The 22,688-nt window shown below is 42.4% G+C and overlaps 1 protein-coding gene across 7 annotated transcripts in view; it reads left to right on the top strand.

Moving 5' to 3' along the window:
* The window catches only part of LOC129732918 (potassium voltage-gated channel protein Shaw-like), a 278,881-nt gene that overhangs the window by 160,817 nt on the left and 95,376 nt on the right, over positions 1 to 22,688 (top strand). For 6 of the 7 annotated variants that reach the window (XR_008729387.1, XR_008729388.1, XM_055694356.1 and 3 more), the window contains 4 exons: positions 8,891 to 9,085; positions 9,150 to 9,368; positions 9,428 to 10,031; positions 10,754 to 10,843. Coding sequence is in view for 5 of the 7 variants with exons in the window: in XM_055694356.1 (XP_055550331.1) it covers positions 8,891 to 9,085; positions 9,150 to 9,368; positions 9,428 to 10,031; positions 10,754 to 10,843 (1,108 nt within the window). In the remaining 2 variants the exon portion in view is untranslated. The remainder of the gene's footprint in view (positions 1 to 8,890; positions 9,086 to 9,149; positions 9,369 to 9,427; positions 10,032 to 10,753; positions 10,844 to 22,688) is intronic. The other variant, XM_055694361.1, reaches the window with a different exon arrangement.

The raw sequence follows: 22,688 nt of genomic DNA on the forward strand, positions 1-22,688 counted from the left end.
CATGAATTTTATGCTCTGCGTGAATAAAAAATACCTCCCGCATGATGTTACGGTTTTGTCTTAAAAAACAAAAATTACCGGCTGAGAGTTTATTCTTCTATAACTGACTTAGTATACCAGATATCTGTTGAGATATATTCAATTTAATTTATAGTCGCAATGAGCACAAACCAAAATAATGTAATAATGTGCATCGGAAATTTGGTCCGAAATTTCGCGAAATTTCGTAATCGTCGAAATTGGAACTTTAATTTCGCGAAATTTTAGGCGGAATTTAGCGAAATTCAACGAGATTTTTCGGCAATTTCGCGAAACCGAAATTTCGCGAAATTTCGGGAAATTTCGAGTTTTGCGAAATTACACGAAATCATTCGAAATCTCGCACAGCCTTACTTACTGCAACCCTCGAAACAATGAGATATACTCGCGCTGGAAGTTTTATTGTCGTAGCCAGGCCGAAGATGAACCGTTTGAACATTTTTTGACTGATCTCCGTACGTTGGTAAAAAATTGCAATACGCTGGAGGAAGACAAAATGATTCTAGATCGCATTATTTTTGGATGCCATAGTGCTGATCTGAGAGACAAATTGATCACTAAGGATTGCACAAAGGATGTGACTTTGATTGCGGCAATAGAAGCGGCGAGGTTGGATGAGTTGAAAAGGAAACAACTGCAGCTTATTAACCGTGGAACTTCCAGTCTCGTTACGGTTGTGGCGGTTACCAGATGTGCGGGATCAAGCCAAGCGAAAAACAATCGCGGATCACAAGGGGAAATCGAAATCACAAAAACCTCACACAATGTGATTATTGTCTAACTACCCATACAAAAGGAAGATGTCCAGCGTACGGACAGCAGTGTAGGAGATGTCAAAAAATGCACCACTACGAAAGAGCTTGCCGAAGTAGACCAGTACAAACCCAAGAGATTCGTGCTGAGAGCCCCCACCGCTCATCGAGATCCAGAGAGTGGATTGATACCGCCGATGATGAGTGTGATGACGTCATCGTTAGTTCGATAGTACGAGAGCTGCCTACAGTCAATTTGGTAAATGTTAGAAAAGAGAGATGGTACACCGATTTGAAAGTAGAAAATACTGTGTTACGATTCAAACTAGACACAGGGTCTGATGTTAATTTTATTCCATGTGATGTTTTTGACAAAATGTGTGTAAACGTTAAATCTAAACCTTTGTTAACATTTCGTGCTTATGGAGGTGTAGCTTATAAACCCAAAGCAATAGTTGAATTAAAAATTTTTCACAATGGTCAGGCACTAATAGACGATTTTTGGATTACAGACGTAGGAAAACAACCGATATTGAGTCTCACAGCATGCGTTCAGTTGGGTTTAGTGCAACGTTGTCCCCCTTGTATTGATGCTGTTACTTGTGAAAACACATATGATCTTGTGGAGCAGTATCGAAATATATTTGAAGGAGTTGGAAAGTTCAACAAAAAATGTCATCTAACGTTGCAACCAAACGCCGTTCCAATACAACATCCACCACGCCGTGTTGTACTAGCTTTGAAGGAGAAGCTTAAGGAAAAACTACAGGAGATGGAGAGTTGACAGATCATCAAGCGAGTGGAGACACCAAAAGGAGGGGTAATCACGTCACGATTGTGGAGAAACCGAATGGAGCAATCAGGGTATGTTTAGATCCTTCCGAGTTGAATGTGGCTTTAAGGAGAGATTTTTACCAAATTCCAACTCTACAGGATTTGGCATCGATGTTGAGTGGCGCTGAGTTTTACACTGTGCTGGATCTCAAGGATGGATTCTATCATCTAGAATTGGATGAAGAGTCGAGTGATTTATGTAGTTTCAGTACACCTTTCGGAATCTTCAAATTTTTGCGGCTACCATTTGGATTAAACGTGTCAGCAGAAATGTTTCAGAAATGGAATGAATATTTTTTCGGAGACCTCGAAGGCGTAACCATCTATATCGACGACATATTGATTTCTGGCCGAACTCGTGAAGAACACAATCGTCGTTTGAAAGCTGTTTTGAAAAGAGCAGCCGAAATAAATGCAAAATTCAACCCGAAGAAAATTCAGTTTAGAAAGCGGAAGGTGAAATATATGGGCCATGTGTTTTCGGCGAAAGGAATGGAACCGGATTCTGAGAGGACAAAAGCCATCGTGAAAATGGAGATGCCAACCGATACTAAAGCTTTGCAGATATTTTTTAGGAACAGTCAATTACCTCCGGAATTTTCTTCCCAATTTGGCTGAAAATACTGCACCGCTGAGAGACCTACTTAAGAAAGGTACAGTTTTCAAATGGCTACCGGTTCATTCGGAAGCTGTTAACAATATCAAGGAATTAATCACCACAACGCCAGTTTCGAGTGTTTTTGACGAGCACAAGGAAACTGTGATCCAGGCTGATGCATCGAAATGCGGACTTGGGGCGTGCCTTCTACAAGATGGAAAACCGGTGGAGTATAGCTCTAGGAGTCTTTCAAGCAGCGAACAAAATTATGCACAAGTCGAGAAAGAGTTTTTGGCCATTCTTTTTGCATGCAAGAAGGAGAGAAAGCAAGCCATGACCGAAATCGGACACACAAATTTTTCGCTCGCATGTTATATCCGAAGAAAAATTGTTTAATTTAGTTGTGCATGTGCGTTATAGATGTTATCGCGGAGTGAGTTTATTTTCTAAATTTACAATTGTTTTAATTTTTGGAAAAGTTCGCGGATGGTTGAGCGAGGCCGTGATCAAGATTGGCCAGCTAGTTCCTGCTTTGAAATCATCACATTATTTGGTGATTTTCGGTTATTTTACACTTAAAGAATTGTTAAACATATATACAGGTGTTTTATTGAAATGTGCTGAGTGCGAAAAGTGTGAAGTTCCACAAAAAAAGTGAATTTAATTGTGAAAATTGAATATTATTGCGTTGCTTTTTAGATTCACCAAAGTGTTTATTTTTTCTTGTTTTTTTTTTCTATCGCTGTCTTGGCGACGGTTTGAAAGTGTGGAGTGTGTGGTGTTATTGCATACAATGAGGAGTGTTTTTCGAGCAGCTGCTCCACATAGTTTTATAGTGATTGAATCATTAGGAATTTATTCGTTGGCATAGTGCAAATTATATTTGGCTTGTATCTAATTAAACTTGAAGTGAAAATTTGCCAATAAGATCAAAACCATGCATCGCCGTTTACAGTGTTTATGTGCTATCTCTTTTCAATTATGACTAGTTCGGCACTTTGTCAACAAATTTAAAAATATATTCTGGCTAATATGTATATTTGCATTTTTTAAATTGTTGAGGCTTTGGATGCATGAAACATTGCCATTTTTCATATTTATTAGGCGTATTAGGCGTACATCGTTAAGAGATAATCGACGTAAACGCCGAGTTCCTGCGCGTATGTGTCGGCCGGGGGGATTAAAGCGGTTGTTCGTAACGCTTCGGTGTAAACGCGTATTCAGCCCGGAAGAGTTTTGCTGATATATGGACTTCCGGCGTGTGGTGATTTCACGAAGTGAACCCAGATATTTCACCATATCTTTCTCATCTTCATCAACGTCTAGCCGAAGACTGCTCGCGCGTTGCATCTAAATTATTACATCGCAAATCGAAGTAGATTTCGTTCAGTCGATAAATATCATTTCAACCTCCGCGTCGATACCTTCCATGAGGTCGTATTATCTACAGATAGATCAACAACGCGCAATAGTTTTAGGTATAAAAAGCATCACCTTACGAACGAACCCTGCTGTATACCTTTCCCTTTCTCCAACATCCAAGTGATTTCTCGTGGAAGTGCAGAGGTGTTCTCGGCTTCCAATAAAGCGAGTATCACGTCAACATATTCCTATACAAACTCCTTCTTTGACCTGCATTCGGATGCGGCCGGCGCTGGTATTGCCTAATATAAAGATTTAGGTCACCTGTTTTTACACATTGAGGATGCATGTTGGTCCCAAACATCATCTGTTGGTTCTTTGTGTAATTACAGCTGATCTGGCAATAACGGAGTAGCAACCGCGGGCGATCAATCATGCTCATGCTCATGCTCATTCTTTTTGCATGCAAGAAGTATCACCAATACATTTTAGGCGTGAAGTTAAGGTGCAAACCGACCACAAACCCTTGGTAGCTCTTATGAACAAACCTGTTTCGAAAATTCATGCATCAAGGCTCCAGAGGATTAAGATGAAACTTTCTAAGTACCAACTGAGGCTTTGTTATGTGCCTGGTGAATATATGTATTTAGCGGATTTTTTTCTAGAGCCTACATTCAATCGGAGGCAAAACCATCCACGAGTTTGGATTACGTGGTGAACACTATAAATGTTTCGGAAGATATAGCAGACTAATTTCGAAGGATAACTAACAAGGATCCAATTCTCTCCGGATTGCTGCAGCTGTATCGAGAAGGGTGGCCTAACGATCGTTCGAAACTCCCGGATAATCTTCGATTCTACTGGCAGTTCCGGGACGAGCTGTATGAAGAAAGCGGGTTGTAGTTCATGGAAGAGAAAATTTTCGTTCCCGGAAGCATGAGACGTCCGATGCTAGAATTGCTTCAAAAACGAAAAAACGAGCTGCTACTATTTTTTTCTGGCCCAAGATAAATCGTGACATTGAGGAAACAATTTCGAAGTGCAATGTTTGTGAAAAATTTCACAGATCAAACATCAAAGAACCGCTCATCCCACACCCAGTGCCAAAATGAAATTTTGAGCAATTAGGATGCGACTTTTTGAATTTGGAGGAAAAAACTTTTTGATTATGGCAGATTACTTCTCCAAATGGATACACGTTGCAGAAACTAGAGGCAAATCAGCAAAGGAAGTTTGCGAGGTATTTAGGCGTGCGTTTTGCATTTATGGAATACCTGTACTAGTGGTGTGTGATAACAACCCTTTCAACTCAGTAGCAGTCAGGGAATTTTGTGGCAAATGGAAATGCAAGATCGTGACAAGTAGCCCAAATTATCCTCAATCCAATGGATTTAGTGAACGGTGTGTACAGACGGTAAAAAGGATGATGCGAAAATGTGCTGATGATAATGTGGATTTCTTCTACGCCTTACTGGAATACAACAACACTCCAGCAGCTGGCCTGAGTGAATCGCCAGCACAGATTTTGATGGGTAGAAGTTTGAGGTCAAAGCTACCGATAGCAGAAAGAAGACTGGCTGGTGTTAAGTACGACAGCGTCAGGCAGCAGTTGGAAGAAAATCAACGAAAATATAAGCGAAACTACGATAAGGCAGCACAGGCGAGACCAGATTTCGAGAAAGGTGATTTAATCTTGGCGCAAGATCCAGCAACCAAAAGATGGGTAAGGGGGGAAATATTAAGGAAATTAGTTGAACCAAGATCGTATGTTGTGAAAACCAATTCGGCAAATTATAGGCGAAACTCTAGATTCATCAAGAAGAGAAAGACTTGAAGGAGGGAGGTGTTGTATATGTTATTGTGGCCTCTACTGTTCTATTGTGTATCTGTATCTTGTAAATCAATATAGAATAAATCAGTCGTTATTGTCTAAGCAAACCGCCAACACGTTTCATATTATCGCTCTGTGAAAGAACACAACACGGACCAATGATGCCTCCAGCGTGTAAACCGCACCAAACCGTGCATTTTTCTGGGTGCATTGGCGATTTTTGTATTGCCTTTGGTTGCTCTTCGATCCAAATGCGGCAATTTTGCTTATTAACATACCCATTTTACCAGAAATGAGCTTCATCACTGAACACAATTTTGCGCGAAAAACATTTTTCACAGAGGACGAATTTTGGTAATAAAATTCGATTATAATAATAAATAATTATTTGTAAGTGTTGTTCAGGCGTAAGTCTGTTCATGGTGAAATGGCAAACTTAACTGAGTACATTAGACTTTGACAGCTGTCAGAATTCTCGTGTGAACTGTCAAATCTGAATACACGGAAAACCAAATAGCAAAAAAATCACCCTTTATTTATTTATTGTAGCTTGAATATATTTATGGCAATTGTTTACTAAACATTTAAGTGTGCATTGATGTGCTTTGGATCAAATGTGTGCATTATAAGTTGAGGAACAAACACGTATGCTTTTTTGGCACAATCTCACCCCGGCAGATGGTATATATGTTTGTCCTACGTCACCATTTCATACAACATTTATATGCGTGACGTACTGTATGAATGCCCCTTGTTTTCATCAGCGCTCAATGTCATTTTTAATTGAAAACCGTCAGGCGATAGTGAAGCTGTTATCCATTGCTTTCAATTGAAAATCTTTTGTTCCATTTACTAGCACTCCGTAAGTCACATTAAAACTAGTCGAATGCTCTTGCGTATGTGAATAGCGCCACTATCACCTGACGTTTTTCGAAAGAAAATGACGTAGAGTGCTGACGGAGAGATTAGAAAAAATCGGTATCCCGTTATGTCATCTGAAACATTAGGATTGACCACTGCTTACGTGTTCGGAAAGTATCCTCAGGACCAGATTTAGGATTTTGGGGCCCTCTTTTCAGCTGTCGAAATTTTAATAAAGAAATATATAATACAAATATATTAGTTAAGGAAGGATTGTGTTAGTTTTATTAAAATTTCTGTTATTTTGAAGTTTCATGAAATTTTCGGACTTTTGTATTGAGGCTGATGCAAATTTCGAGCTTTTTTTATGTCCAAGGTTGTCAAAGTTAGGCAAAGACAAGGGGGGGGGGGGCTTTCTAAAAATAAATAAAACGGAGAAGAGAAAAAAGGAATAGCTTTAATAAAAGTTTGTATGCAAGCTACGACGCTTGTAACCTGCAATCAAATGAAAAAATAACAATTAATCACTATTAGTATTCATTTCGCTTGCTATTTGACGTCACTCTCGCTATCATGGGACTTGTTTGCTACTAAATTAAGCATACAAAGCAAAGCAAGGCCTTGGTGCTACATTCCGATTGCAATCCATTGCGGGGCTCCTACTGACAGCATATACGCAGCATAAATTAATTATACACGCTGCCGAAAAACCAATTTTAATTTTTTCGACATTTAAACGGCTTGAACTTTCCCCTTGCGTCAGTCATTGCGTCAATTGAAAAAGTCACCCGAACACCAGAGGAAAAAGTAAACCGTAACCAAAATCATCCGATAGCGAAAATTGTCATCAAATTGCCAATTCAAGACAGTTGCAGAAAAAAATGAAATGAAAATTGAACATTATCATTCTTATGCTTCGAAAATGTGGCACCCTGTGTCGAACTATACTCCAATCTAGAGGTAGCATTAAACATTGAGTCATTTTCCCAAATAAACCTTTCAAAAGGAACTGCATTTGTTCAAAGTGGTTAAGCCACTATTGTTTCATAATACCCATTTGCAAAAAGTTTTCAATCAAAAATGAAAAAAAAGCAAGAACTACAAGTCAGCCCAGTACTAGCAGTGTAGAAAATGTTCTGTGTTATTCGGGACAATTATACCTTTGAAATTGATTTTAAAATACACCACACTGCACTATGTTTCTGTTAGAGTAAAAGTAAAGCCCTTCTAAACACTACTCAGCGCTTTAGCTGTTCAACAATAAAAAAACAGTGAGTAAAAACACGAGCAGTATAAGTGGAGAGCATTTTCAGAGTGGAACCTTTTAGAGAGATAATGTTAAATAAAATTATTCAAAACGGCTCAATGCTAACAATTATCCGTAATTATAGTTCAGGCTGTTGATGCTGAAATTGAATTTTAGAGGATGCTAGTGAATAATCAGATGAATTATTAGAGCACTCGTGTTGTATTAATCCGGAATAAAGCGAGGAACTAATAGTTAGTGGTTTACATAACTTTTTCACAACACTGATGATGATGATGAACATCCAGTTGGTAATTTGTTAAATAATCAGTTGCTGACTAAAAAATCGGTAGTTGTGAGTTGGTCGTTTTTGCCGTTTTCAGCAATTTAATTTTCAATTTGAAACTGTTTTCGAATCGTTTTTAACTAGTGTTAGTATGTTTTGAAGAAAATATTATTATCGTTGTTGGTATTTTTTTCTGACCTACAGAAACGACTCTCAGTTTTCAAGGTTCTCTTAATAAAGTAAGAGAGTTTTTTTATCTTTCCCACCCGTTTCAATGTTTCAACTGCGTGAAGGTTTGATTGCGAACGTTCTAAATTTTTATTCATGCTCCTTTCTGGTAATTACGGAGTTTTTCCACAATTGATTTGGATCCCAATATTTTGACAAACCGAAACGAGCGGTGTCTTAATGACACCTTTTTGTCTAAAAATGGGCCAATTACTTTTGAAAACATTGCCATAACTCAAAGAAGAAAGAAAACATTATATTTCCCAAAATGGTGTGAGAGACATCATCCATCATCGAATACGTCCAAATCCTCCCATTTTTCAATGTATCCCGAAGCCTCCTGCCTAACACCGATACGTTAAAGTACCGACGACTTGCTTGCGTAACCAAATAATCTTAACGAAATCACCTAGAATGGTGACCTAAAAACCAAATAAATCCAAACAAAATGTAGTTAGAGCTAAGAAAGGGAAGAATTATGACTGACTGTATCTGTAGATCAGATGGGAAAAATTGATTATAGTTTGGGTACCAATCTCGCACTAACACACCGAAACCGAGTGGGGGTCTGGTTTTTGGGATGATGATTTATCGAACCGACCGACCGAACGACCGAGCGGTGGGACCATCCGGTGCAAATTTACGGCCTCGCTGGTTGGGTCGTCCTGGTGATAAAACATGATGCCTTCGGCGTCCGGTCTATGCGATAGAGCATGTTTTTCGAAGACTTTCTGGGGAGGCTCGTAAGCTAATCTAAATGGGCCATGGCTGCTTGGGGGCAAATTTATCTGTGTACAGTTGGTGACTAGAAGAATGATGACGGGTTTTTGCTTTGTTCTATTTATTCCTACAGCATCGAGACACGCAGGAAACGCTGGCGGTTCTAGAGCGACTGGATCTGGACACCGAGAAACCCACGGAGGAAGAGTTGGCACGCAAATTTGGTTACGAGGACGATTATTACAAGGGAACGGTCTCATGGTGGCAGCACATGAAGCCCCAAATATGGTCACTGTTCGATGAGCCGTACAGTTCAAACGCTGCCAAAGTATGTTTTGCTATAGTTCGATTTGTTTGTGCTTTGATTAAAATAGTTTTGTTTTCGTTTCTAGATAATCGGTGTGATATCTGTGTTCTTCATTTGCGTGTCTATTCTGTCCTTTTGCTTGAAAACCCACCCGGATATGCGCGTTCCGGTGATACGAAACCACACCGTCAAAACGGCCAACGGCAGCACGGCTTGGGTGCTGGATAAATCACACACCAATGCACACGTGGCATTTTTCTACATAGAATGTGTTTGCAATGCCTGGTTTACATTGGAAATTTTGGTAAGTACAAGCGGTTAAGGGTAGTGATTTTCAATTAAGTTTTAAACTGTGCTTCTCAGGTGCGCTTCATCTCATCTCCGCACAAGTGCGAATTTATCACCTCATCTGTAAATATAATCGACTACATCGCAACGCTGAGCTTCTTTGTGGATCTGATACTACAGCGTTTTGCGTCCCACCTGGAGAACGCTGACATTTTAGAGTTCTTCTCAATCATTCGCATCATGAGACTGTTTAAGCTGACCCGGCATTCGTCAGGATTGAAAATCCTGGTGCAGACATTTCGGGCCTCAGCCAAAGAGTTAACCCTGCTGGTCTTCTTCCTAGTGCTCGGGATCGTGATATTCGCCAGCTTGGTTTACTACGCGGAACGAATCCAGACGAATCCGCACAACGATTTCAACAGCATCCCTTTAGGGCTGTGGTGGGCACTGGTAACGATGACAACGGTCGGCTACGGTGATATGGCACCTAAAACCTATATCGGCATGTTCGTGGGGGCGCTCTGTGCCCTGGGTGGCGTACTGACGATTGCCTTGCCGGTGCCCGTCATTGTGAGCAATTTCACCATGTACTATTCGCACACGCAGGCCAGGGCGAAACTACCGAAAAAACGACGGCGAGTGCTCCCAGTCGAACAACTGCGAGCCCCAAGAGTAGCGGGTAAGCCAGTAACCTGAGCTTCGATCGAGGGATTTCACGCAAAATCGTCTCTGGAGTTGGCAACACCATCGCAGAGCTTAGTAAATCTTTGTAAGGAGTAAAATCAAAAATAAGTTTCCTGATTTTCTGATATCATTTTTTAATTTATAAAACTTTCTACTAGTTATTGTTAAACCAATATTTCGTAGATCCTAGTGTTTTTTGAGTAAACATTTTTTCGAAGAAAAATAAACGAAATGATTTTTTTTTTCAAGTCAACTACTGTTTTAGATTTAGGGCATGCAGAATAATACACAAATTAACATACTCACAACGTTTCACTGCAAATTAAGAGCGTGTTGCCAACGACTAGGTGAATTAGCATGGAATCCCTCAATTGTTACTTTGATCTTTCAGCAGACCCATTAAATACCAGCAATTAACTTCAACTACAAAGTTTCTAAGTTCATGCCATACTTTCAACTGAAAAACACAATCCAAATTTCTCTTTTCTTCCTTTACATTTCGCTTCGTCATCCATCTTCATCACTAACCATGCCAAAACTAACGACCTGCCATTCATCGCCCATCCGTGCGTCCGTGGCTTCGTTAAACCTATATCTACAACACACGCGAAAAAAATGCCAACATTCCAACTAAAAACCGCCTGTCGCCACCTCGCTTGAACTACGCACCAATCGCAAAACAAAATTCTACCATCCTCTCGCTTCATCCAACCGCAGGACCAACGAAAGCCATGGGAATGCCCGGCTCCGGTCCGATGGCTCGCCGTATGAACCAACCGAAAACAAAGGACATCGGACCGAAAATAGGTAAGTACAGCCGTTACCCATTTGTGCTTTCATCATCGAGCAAACCACCCTTTTTTTCGTTATTTTTGCGGAATCATATTTGTTCTGTTTTGTGCTGACACACAGACACACCACGAGCCATTTTGAATCCGACGCTGAAAGTCCTCCGTCCATGGCTCAATCCAACAAACAAAACCATATGCTGCTCAGGTGTATCTGAAATGACGACCGTGCAGCAAAATGAGCGAAAGCAAATAACTCAATTTGGGCTCGAATTGACCCCCAAAAATAGCGGGCACCACGTGTGGTCATTTCGAAACCCTTTCAGCACACATCATCCACACATTAGCACTAGTCACGAGTCACCGGTCACCGGTGAAAGCTAATCGCAAATACACGAGCTGCATTTTCCCCGCTCCCTGCGTAAAAACGCAACTTGACTCTTTTATCTGTAGCAGCTACCATTATTCTTCCGCCGTTTGATTTACCGTTCCCGCAGAATTCTCTCACAGAAAAAGATTGCTTTATTTTTTTTACTATATCCTCACTAGCATCCCTTTTTTCGCACTAACGTTTTTGTTGCTGTTGCTATCGAGTATAGGAGGGGCTCTCACATTTCAGACCATTTCGAACACAAGCGACACTCGTACCAGAATGCACGAAGCACACCTAAACAACAATGGAAAATCTTAGAAAGCAAACGAGCCAAACACAAAGGAAACACAGATTAATACTAACATTGAGCTGATTCACTCCCGGTGCGTGTTTTGTTCGGGGCCCTTCAACAATCAACTGTTTGCCTCCCCACCCACCACCAACTTTCTCTGCATCACAAAGAAAGAAACGAAGAAACATCCTTTCACTCTTCCGCGTGCCACCGCCAGTGACGCAAATTGGAGGGGGGCAGCCGAAAAACGTAGGAGAATTTACTGTGTGCTCACAAGTGCCCATGTTTGTCTGTTGGTTTCAGTGTGAAAAAAGGAGGGTTTCAAGAAAACGGAAGTCAAGGTTGATGATCTGTGTATAATAGGTAAATAATAACAGTCATTATTTTCCCTCCCCTACCCCTCGAGAAAGATTCTGGCACGATTCTGGTTGGGGTTGAAAATTGTGCTTGACGGGTGAAACTCGTTCTAGTGTTTATGGCCGGAAACTTAAAAGTTTTCCTAGCAGAGCAGAGTGCCTTAGATGTAAAGTCACATCCTTTGCTGCCACATTTTTTGGCTTATTTTATCGGGTTTTGCATTAAGGCATTTTTTATTAAAGTACAAAAAGGAACGATGGCAGAGTTTATCGACCTGAGGGCGGAAATAAAACCGAGTAAATTTATGTTAGTCACCAATTTTGGCAGAAAAAAATCTAAAAGAATTTCACTGATTTGCTCGGATATTCACGATTTGATCCAACATCATCCGCTTCAAAGTTTATGACTAATAAACTGAATAATTTTCAAATGAATTACCCATAATAAGGAAGAAAAATCAAATAAACTATCTCCTGCCCGATGAACAATTTTCAAAAAAAAAAAATACTTCGTTCATACGGGTTTTGTTTTTTAGTGGTAAACCTTACAGGATAGGATTATAAAATTAACAATGAGTTGCGAATATTTGTCTGGAACCTAGCAGAACTGTCTTTAGGTTTAAAATGCTATAACGAAGCGATTCCGGCGAATCTGAGGTTATTAAGAATTATTTTTTATTCTTAAGTTTGCTGAACTTTGAAGCGTTTCTTCGGCAATTCTGAGTATTTTGGGATCAATTTCTATTTCGGCGGTTCTGGGCATATTCTAGATCATTTTCTTTTTTGGACTTTTCTGGTCTTTGAGAAGCAAATTTCTCTATTTCGGACTAATTTGATCTTTATAGCGAATTTCGGCGATTCTGATCCTAGCCCGGAATCTTTTTCAGTTGTGCTCAAAATAGGCTTGTTTTCTATTTCGGCCTTTTCTGACGTTTTTTTCGGTTTTTTTGCGATAAATCGTAGAGTTCCTATGCCAAAACCATAATACGCCTCCACAGATCCTTTCCAGTCGCCCCTTACACACGCTGTTTGGGTATTCTTCTAGACATCACACATTCAACGCGTGCGGGGTCTGCCACGAAGTTATCGGCCTCTATCCGGGTAGCTGCTGAATATTATCCTTGCCGGCTGCTTCTTATCCATACGTACTCTGTGGCCTCTGTACTTACATACTTTGTTGGCTAACGGACCGTTCACCGGTCTAGGGCCGGACGAAGTAGAGATGTGATGATCGTACCGTTTCTTGCCACGTTTGCTCTTCGTACTGCACCTTCAAGGGCGATGTTGAATACTAAGTTAGAGAGCGCATCTCCCTGCTTCAGTCCATTCACAACGTTACGAACGCGGCTGATGTCTCGCCAGCTATCCGCACGCATGATTTCGATCTTTCCAGCGTCATAAACTCAGCTTAATTACCCGTGACCGTGAAACCGTGTTCCAGCATGATCTGCCAAAGCTCTTTTCTTTTCACTGAGTCGTATGCCACCTTGAAATCCACAAACAGATGGTGAGTCGGTAAGTTGTACTCCCGGACCCTATCGAGGATTTGTCGATTTGATCCGTCGTGGAACGCCCTGTCGAAAACCAGCCTGGTATTCGCCAACAAAGGATTTCGTTAACGGTTTCAATCTGAAGAACAGGATACGGTAGAGCACTTTATATGAGGAGTTGAGCAACGTAATGCTTAGATAGTTGCAACAATCCAATCGATGACCCTTCTTATAAATTGGGCATATGGCAAATTCATCCGCCCAGATCCTAAGTATTATCTGGTGGATCACATAGTACAGCCCCTCGCTTCCTGCCTTTAGAAGTTCGGCCGGGATACCGTCCTTCCCAGCGGCCTTGCCGTTTTTCAGCTCACTAATCGCCTTTTTCACCTCCTCCTGTGTTGGTGGCTCCACAGCTTGTTCGTCACTTATAATCGTCATCCTGTTCCTGCTCTGCTCATCCGGCTCCTCACCGTTCAATAGTGCCTGAAAATGCTCCTTCAACCTGGCTGCAACCGTCGGTTTATCAGTAAGCAAGTTGCCGTCCTTGTCATTACACATGACCGGCACCGGGAAATTCCTGCTTCTGACTCTGTTGACAGTTCTATAGAATCTCCGCACGTCGTTTTGAGCATAGCTGTCCTCTGCGCTGACGAGCACCTGCTCCTCGTACCCGCGCTTCTTCCGACGGTGAGTTCTATTTTCGGCAGCTCTCTCTGCTCTAACGCGTAGCCGCAGTGAGCATGCGGCTCCTGGTACGGTTCTTCTCATCTGTCACTCTTTGGCACTCGGCATCGAATCAATCGTTACGTTGTCTTCCACGCGTCGTACCTACCACCTCTCTCTCGCAGTCGTTTCGATTGCGCCATGGATACTGCTCCACAGCCCATTTATGTCTTCCACTCTTCCTCCTGCTGTTCTGCGATCCGTTGATCCAGCTCTCTGGCGTATTCTGCTGCCACGCCATCAGCTTTCAACCGCTGAATGTTCAAACGCGTCGTCCTCTCTGTGCGAGATTTCAGCACGTTTGACAACCGTGCGCGGATCTTACAAACGACGAGATAATGGTCAGAGTCAATGTTTGGTCCCCGAAAAGACCTAACATCAGTAACATCCGAAAAATGCCGACCGTCAATCAGGCTTCTCCATTTGGATGCCTCCAGGTGTGCTTCCGAATATTCAAACGTGGAAAATAGGAGCTACATATGCCCATTCCTCTGGCCGCGGCAAAGTTTATCAGCCTCAGGCCGTTTTCATTGGTTGACGAGTGGAGGCTATGCCTTCCAATGACCGGATGGAAGAATTCTTCCCTCCCAACCTGTGCGTTTGCGTCTCCGATGACGACTTTTACGTCGTGTTTTGGGCACTCGTCATAGATTTGCTCAAGCTTATCATAGAACTCATCTTTGACTTCATCGGATTTGTCATTTCTCAGTGCGTAGGTGTTGATTAAACAGTAGTTGAAGAATTTACCCTTAATTCTCAACCAAGGATGGTTAAAATCGTATAAGAGAAATACCGTAAGAGAATCCTATTGGATTCTGATCAGGCATAATACGCGATGTTTTGTATCGTCCCTCGAGAAGAAAACCTCCGTGAACTTCATAGCCTGTTGACTGCATGCGAGATTATCGTCGCTCGTTAATACGATATTTCGATCGTCTCATTTACTCCAATCGGTAATTTATTATCGTATCCCGATCCGTTCGAGCCGTGGAACGATAATCTTTGGTTTGAATCACCTTGTGAGTGAGAGTGTCCCGATAATCGTAAAATTCTATCGCAAACCAAAAACTCAGAGAGGGAAAAAACTGCAAGCGTTAGACCAACTAAAAGGCAGCACAAAACAGCTTACCTTACCAAACAGTCCCAAGCCGTGTTGTGGCCTTTGCTGTACATAAGAGTCGTCTCCATTCCACTCGGTCCATGGCTGCAGTTCGCCAGCTCTGCAGTCTCCGTAGGGTCCGCAGGTCGTCTTCCACCTGTTCGATCCACCTTGCCCGCTGAGCACCTCTCTGTCTCGTCCCTGACGGATTGGTTTCAAGAACCATCTTTACCGGGCTGTCATCTGACATCCTTACAACATGCTCACCCCACCGCAATCTGCCAATCTTAACGGTGTGGACCCCAAGCAGCTCCTGCAGTTCGTGGTTCATTCGCCTTCTCCACACTCCGTTCTTCATCTGCAGTGCAAGAGCTCGAGGGCGCGTTGGTCCTCCACAAGCATAGTCCATGTCCCATGCTTGTAGAGGACTACCGGTCTGATCAGCGTCTTGTAGATGGTTAACTTGGTGCGGGGACGAATTCTACTCGATCAGAGCGTCCTCCGCAGACCAAAGTATGCACAATTTCCTGCCATAATGCGCCGTTGAATTTCTCTGCTGGTATCGTTGTCGGCAGTTACCAGTGAGCCCAGATACACGAACTCGTTGACCACCTCGATTTCATCACCACCAACTTGAACTCGAGGTGGGAGGTTAGCACTGTCTTCTCGTGAACCCCTTCCTTTCATGTACTTCGTCTTCGATGCATTGATGACCAGTCCAATCCGTTTGGTTTCGGCAATTAGTCCGATGTACGCATCCGCGATCTTCACAAAGATCCGAGCCATAATGTCGATATCGTCGACGAAACCAAACAGTTGAACCGACTATTGGAATATCGTGCCACTCGTATTAATCCCCGCTCTTCTAATGACACCTTCCAGGGCAATGTTAAACAGTAGACACGAGAGACCATCACCTTGCCTTAGGCCTCTTCGGGTTTCGAGGGGGCTCGAGAGTGCTCCCGATACTCGAACTAGACACATCACTCGATCCATCGTCGCTTTGACCAACCGTTAGTTAGTTTGTCCGGAAATCCGTAGTCGTGCATAATTTGCCATGGCTTGTCCCGATCGATTGTGTCGTACGCCGATTTAAAATCGATGAACAAATGATGCGGAACAAAGCCTTTGCGGGAGCTGTTCAGCTTCTCGTAGAACTTCCGAGCGTCGTTAGCTTGCTACAGCTTTTCCATCGCTACGCGATCTCGGTCCTCTTGCTGGCGCTTCTTCCTTCGGCGGACTGAGTTTTGGCTGTTCCGTGCCTGTCGGTATCGTTGCACGTTTGCTCTCGTACGGTGTTGCAGCATTGTCGCCCGTGTTATATTGCGCCGTCAAACCAGTCATTTCTATGACTCGGGGCCCTTGTACCTAGTAGCGCTACTGCGATGCTACCTATGGCGGATCGGATGCTTCTTCAGCCATCTTCAAGGGTAGCTGCGCCAAACTGCTCTTCCGTAGGTAGCACTGCCTCCAGCTGCTGCGCGTATTCCTGTGCAGCCTCGGCGTCCCCCAGTTGCTCAATATTTGGTCGCGGCGTTCGACTTCTCATTTTATCTTTGACCAAATCTTTATCTGTCAAAAAGTGACAAATATATGACACTTGGTCAAAGAGTGTAATACAGGCTTTAGACCAACTAAAAGGCAGCACAAAACAGGGATACCAGATTTACAGAATTGTCTGCGAAATGCAGATTTTCAGAGTCCGTGGCCGATTTTGTTTTTACAAAAGGCAAATATTTGTTGTTACTTTTTGCATAGCTTGCAAACTTTTTTCGAATCTATTTATATTTGCGGATTTTTTTTCTAAATTGTGTGCAGGTTTTTGCTTGTTTATAAAAACTTTGATATCGGCCAACATACATCAGTGAACAAACCTTCGATGCAAATAAAACCGACGAACAAAGGAACATTTAATTGACAATGACAACTGCAAGCAACATTTTGTTAAACGATGAAAAACTTATTTTACTGACAACACTTGCGACTCAGAAAGAAAGGGGGATAATTTTCCAAGCGATCGCAATTACTTCTCTTTTCAGATAGTTTCGGGATTCTTCTCTTTTGTTTTGACACTTCTAGAGAAACATTTCAAAGGGTCCTATCTGCATTGATCGATTTTTTGATCAATCACTTTCATTCAATCACCACAACTCATTGAACACCTTTTATGACGCGATATTTATACAAGTTGATAGCGGAGGTATCACTCTTGCCTTGGTGGTTTTCGTTCCCACGCTTGGGAGAGTCACTAGAACTGAGCCATTATCAAAATGAAAAAACCCTCCGGAAAAACGATGAAAGCAGATAGGGCCTTTTGAAATGTTTATCTAGACTTAGATTCTATCAGCGAAGAGTGAATTATCGACTTGTAGATCTACAAGTCGATAATTCACTCTGCGCTGATAGAATCCAAGTGTCAAAACAAAAGAAAAGAATCTCGAGACAATAGGAAATCCCATCTCTGAGAGAGAATGAATTATCTCAGTGAATCTCCGAAATGATTCACTCGGACTGGCATATCGTACGATAAATGCTAGAACCGACTGAGAGACGAAGTTGACTCACACGCTGAAAAAGATCGAATGTTAATCGCCGATTTTATCGCCGATCACCATCATTGTCCTTAACACGCATATACGGTCATCTACGGGTTTCCACCGGATGACTCTTGCCCTGCACTACGAAACCGACGCCCCGTTCCGCTGCTTTGCCGCCACTGTAGTAGATGTGGTACTTGAAAGAAGTGCGTGCAATAGGGTCTACTGCACGGAATTTCCTTTCTCCGGAATCCGGCCACCGAACCTCATGAATCGCTGCGATTTTGACTCCCTGCCGCTGCACAGTGTTTTATTTTGCTGATTTCGTGCGCAAAATAATAGCGTCTTCAAATTTGATTTAAGTGATATACCGCACTGCATCAAATTTCGAACACTTAAGCTATGATGTAACTTCTTGCACTAAAGAATATCTAAAAATGAGTTTTCTCGTCGATCTTAAAGGTTCAACATATTTTTTTTTTCTCATCTATAGTTTATTTGACACGGCACAAATACAATTCAATGTTTAACGGCGCCAATTATATCTGGTAGCTTACTTTCTAAAGTATCTCAATAACTAAAAGCAAATTTTTTATCCTCGCTGCCGACTACGAGCTGAAACTAAATCTAACTTAAGCTAGAATGTTTTGCATGAAAAGCACTGATTTGTTGTTTGATGGTTTTCCATCGCCATAGGTAAGCAGCATATTGAATATGTTCCGCTGCTGGGCCAAGATATTACGGACTGGCATATTGGGTTGTCTCCCTCGGGGCCTGAGAGTATCGTGCGGGTCTAGTTGCTGTTTCCGGATCCGGGGTCTTAACGTGTTCTTGTCGTTTGGTTGGATGTAGGCGGAAGGGGATAGGACTAAACTGGGGCGTGGATGGATTTCAGGAAAACGTATATAAGGGACATGTAGGATAGGTCACGGCTCGCCAAGACATCACGAACAGGAACAGCCGGCTGCCTACTTTCGGCCTGCAGGGAAGCTATTAATTTAGACCTGGCGTCACGGTGTACAAGGCATGACCAAACAACGTGCTCTATGTCGTGATAACCTTCACCACAGGCACAGATACCACTTTCCCCGAGCCCAACACGACGGAGATGCGCGTCAAATCTATAGTGATTGGACATAAGCCGGGACATCACGCAAATGAAATCCCGACCTACATCCAACCCCTTGAACCACGGGTTCGTCGATACCTTGGGGATTATGGAATGTAACCACCTTCCCAGTTCCCCCTTGGTCCAAGAATTTTGCCAACTGATGATCGTATTCTGACGTACAAATGCGAAAAATTCATTAAAGGCAATTGGTCTTTCATAAATATCACCGTTTGTTGCGCCCACCTTAGCCAAAAAGTCCGCTTTCTCATTACCCGGTATCGAGCAGTGAGAAGGGACCCACGCTAAGGTAATCTGAGTAGATTTTTCGGATAAAGCACTCAGATGTTCCCGTATTTTCCCCAGGAAATACGGAGAGTGCTTAACATCTTTCATCGATCGGAGAGCCTCAATGGAACTGAGACTGTCCGTAAAGATGAAATAATGGTCCGTGGGCATTTTTTCGATAATCCCTAGGGTGTACTGAATTGCAGCTAATTCTGCGACGTAAACAGAAGCAGGATTATCGAGCTTATGGGAGACGGTTAAATTGTTATTGAAGATACCGAACCATCAAGAAATGATCCGTCAGTAGTACATATTGTCGCAGTTGATGTTTCGATTTTTATTGGAAAAAATTTTTGGGGATCTGCTGCACGCGTAAATGATCCGGGATTCCACGAGTTTCTTCTATCATGGATGTATCGAAAAACACAGTAGAATCAGAAGTATTTGATAAGTCGACACGATTTGGAATATTCGAAGAAGGGTTAATATTTTGGGACATGTGATTGAAATACAATGTCATAAAACGGGTTTGAGAATTAAGTTCGATTAACCTTTCAAAATTTTCAATCACGGGACGGTTCAAGACCTCACATTTGATAAGAATACGAGAAGACAGGCTCCAGAAGTGGTTTTTCAATGGTAGTACTCCAGCTAAGACCTCCAAACTCATCGTATGGGTCGATTGCATGCAACCCAAGGCGATACGCAAACAACGATATTGTATTCGCTCCAGTTTGATCAAATGTGTGTTTGCTGCGGAGCGGAAGCAGAAACACCCGTACTCAATGACAGACAATATCGTTGTTTGGTAAAGCCTTATAAGGTATCCTGGGTGGGCTCCCCACCATTGTCCGGTTATTGTGCGAAGAAAATTCACTCTTTGTTGACATTTTTTCATCAGATACCTCACGTGACAACCCCAGGTGCTTTTAGAGTCGAACCAGACACCAAGATATTTGTGTACCAAAACCTGAGAAATCGTTTTACCCATTAATTGTGTTTGAAGCTGAGCAGGTTCATGCTTCCTAGAAAAAACTACTATCTCAGTCTTCTCCGGAGAGAATTCGATACCTTGCTGTAAAGCCCAAGCAGACAAATTGTCCAAGGTATCTTGCAATGGTCCTTGCAAATCGGCAGCTTTGGCTCCTGTAACAGAGATTACACTGTCGTCTGCAAGTTGTCTTATCGTGCATGAGTTTGCCAGACATTCGTCGATGTCATTTACATAAAAGTCGTAAAGAAGGGGGCTTAAACATGAGCCCTGGGGAAGACCCATGTAGCTAATGCGAAAAGTTGCCAAATCGCCGTGCGTAAAATGCATGTGCTTTTCGGACAACAAATTGTGCAAAAAATTGTTCAAAATTGGAGAAAATCCTTGTCGGTGAAGTTTACCCGAAAGAATGTCAATAGAAACGGAATGAAAAGCCCCCTTAATGTCCAAGAACGCAGACGCCATTTGTTCTTTGCGAGCATACGCCAGCTGAATATCTGTTGAAAGCAACGCAAGACAATCATTCGTCCCTTTGGCGCGGCGGAAGCCAAATTGAGTATCTCATAGTAGACCATTTGATTCGACCCAATGGTCTAAACGACGGAGTATCATTTTTTCCATCAATTTCCGGATACAGGATAGCATTGCAATCGGCCTATAAGAGTTGTGATCAGAAGCTGGTTTCCCTGGTTTTTGGATGGCGATCACCTTCACTTGCCTCCAATCCTGCGGTACAATGTTTTGCTCCAGGAACTTATTGAACAAGTTCAACAAGCGCCTCTTGGCATTGCCGGGTAGATTCTTCAACAAGTTGAATTTGATTCTATCTAACCCAGGCGCGTTATTGTTACAGGACAGGAGGGCAACTGAAAATTCTGCCATCGTAAAAGGTGATTCAATCGCGTCGTGGCCCGGAGACGCATCGCGAACAATGTTTTGCTCAGGAACAGAGTCCGGACATACTTTCCTGGCAAAATCAAATATCCACCTACTTGAAGACTCCGCACTTTCGTTGACCGTTACGCGATTCCGCATTCTGTGGGCTGTGTTCCAAAGAGTGCTCATTGATGTCTCCCTCGACGTCTCGTTTACGAACCGACGCCAATATCCAATATTCTTTGCCTTAGTCAAGCTTTTAAACTTGGTATCAAGCTCCGAATAACGTTTAAAGTCGTCGGCATCGTCTGTATCCCGGAAGGTCAGATACGCGTCGGATCTTTGCGTGTAGACATCGGAGCACTCTTGGTCCCACCACGGAGTGGGAGGCCGTTCTTTGATCGTTACGCCGGGATATTTCTTCGTTTGGGCTTGCAACGCGGCGTCGAGAATCAAGCCCGCGAGGAGGTTTTTTCTTCAAGTGGTGAATGATGTTGAATCGACTCGACCGCTTTTGAAATCATTTCCTCGTATAACTTCCAATCGACATTTCGTGTGAGGTCATACGGAATGTCAATTGGTCGCATGCGAGTTGACCCGTTATTAATTGAAATAAGAATAGGCAAATGGTCGCTACCGTGAGGATCAAGGATTACCTTCCATGTGCAATCCAACCGTAGCGACGTCGAACATAAGGATAGATCCAAAGCGCTTGGGCGCGCTGGAGGTTTCGGGATACGTGTCATTTCACCGTTGTTTAAAATAGTCATGTCGAAGTCATCGCAAAGGTTATAGATTAAAGAGGAGCGGTTATCATTGTATGGGGAACCCCAAGCCACGCCATGAGAGTTGAAGTCTCCCAAAATCAAACGTGGCGAGGGAAGAAGTTCTATTAAATCAAAGAGCAGCCGTTGCCAAACCTGTGCTCTGGGAGGAATATATATTGAGGCAATACAAAGCTCTTTACCTTGTATTGTCATTTGACATGCGACAACTTCGATGCCTGGAATCGCGGGGAGGTTAATACGATAGAAAGAATAGCACTTTTTAATCCCTAAAAGTACTCCTCCATATGGGGTGTCTCGATCAAAGCGAATAATATTAAAATCATGGAAGTTGAGATCAATATTTGAAGTAAGCCAAGTTTCACAAAGGGAAAATGCATCGCATTTGTTTTTATTTATCAAAACTTTAAACGAATCAATTTTTGGTAAAATACTTCTACAATTCCACTGTAAGACAGAGATAGAATCCTTCATATACGCAGTTGAATTAGGCATCGAAGGATACAATCGCTGCAAGGAGGGGCCATTGGGCAGTCAACTGCTTCAAAAATGATCTAACTGTTGGGAGGAATGCTGTAAGAAAAATTTTAATTGGATCGGGTACATTGAAATTTTCAAAAATCCAGTCCACAATGTCAGAAAATTTCACTAATCCAGAGTTTGTTTCATCAACTGGATGTGCAAAAGGAACAACTGGGGTTTTAGATGTTCCTGGCAGTGCTGGGAACTCCTTCTGGGACTTTAAATTTGCAAGCCCAGGAGGAGTTTGCTTCGGTTTTTCCGCAGCACTGTTTGGTTTGTTCGTACTTTTCATTACACTTTGGGAAATCTTAGGACCTTTACGGGGAAGTTTAGGAGAAGAAACATTTTTCCTCTCCCTAGACTCCCCAGGATTGGCATAAGATGTTCCCGCTGATGAATCGTCAGAATCGGTTTCATCAGA

This window comes from Wyeomyia smithii, chromosome 3 (genome assembly GCF_029784165.1).
Source record: "Wyeomyia smithii strain HCP4-BCI-WySm-NY-G18 chromosome 3, ASM2978416v1, whole genome shotgun sequence".
NCBI lineage: Eukaryota > Metazoa > Arthropoda > Insecta > Diptera > Culicidae > Wyeomyia > Wyeomyia smithii.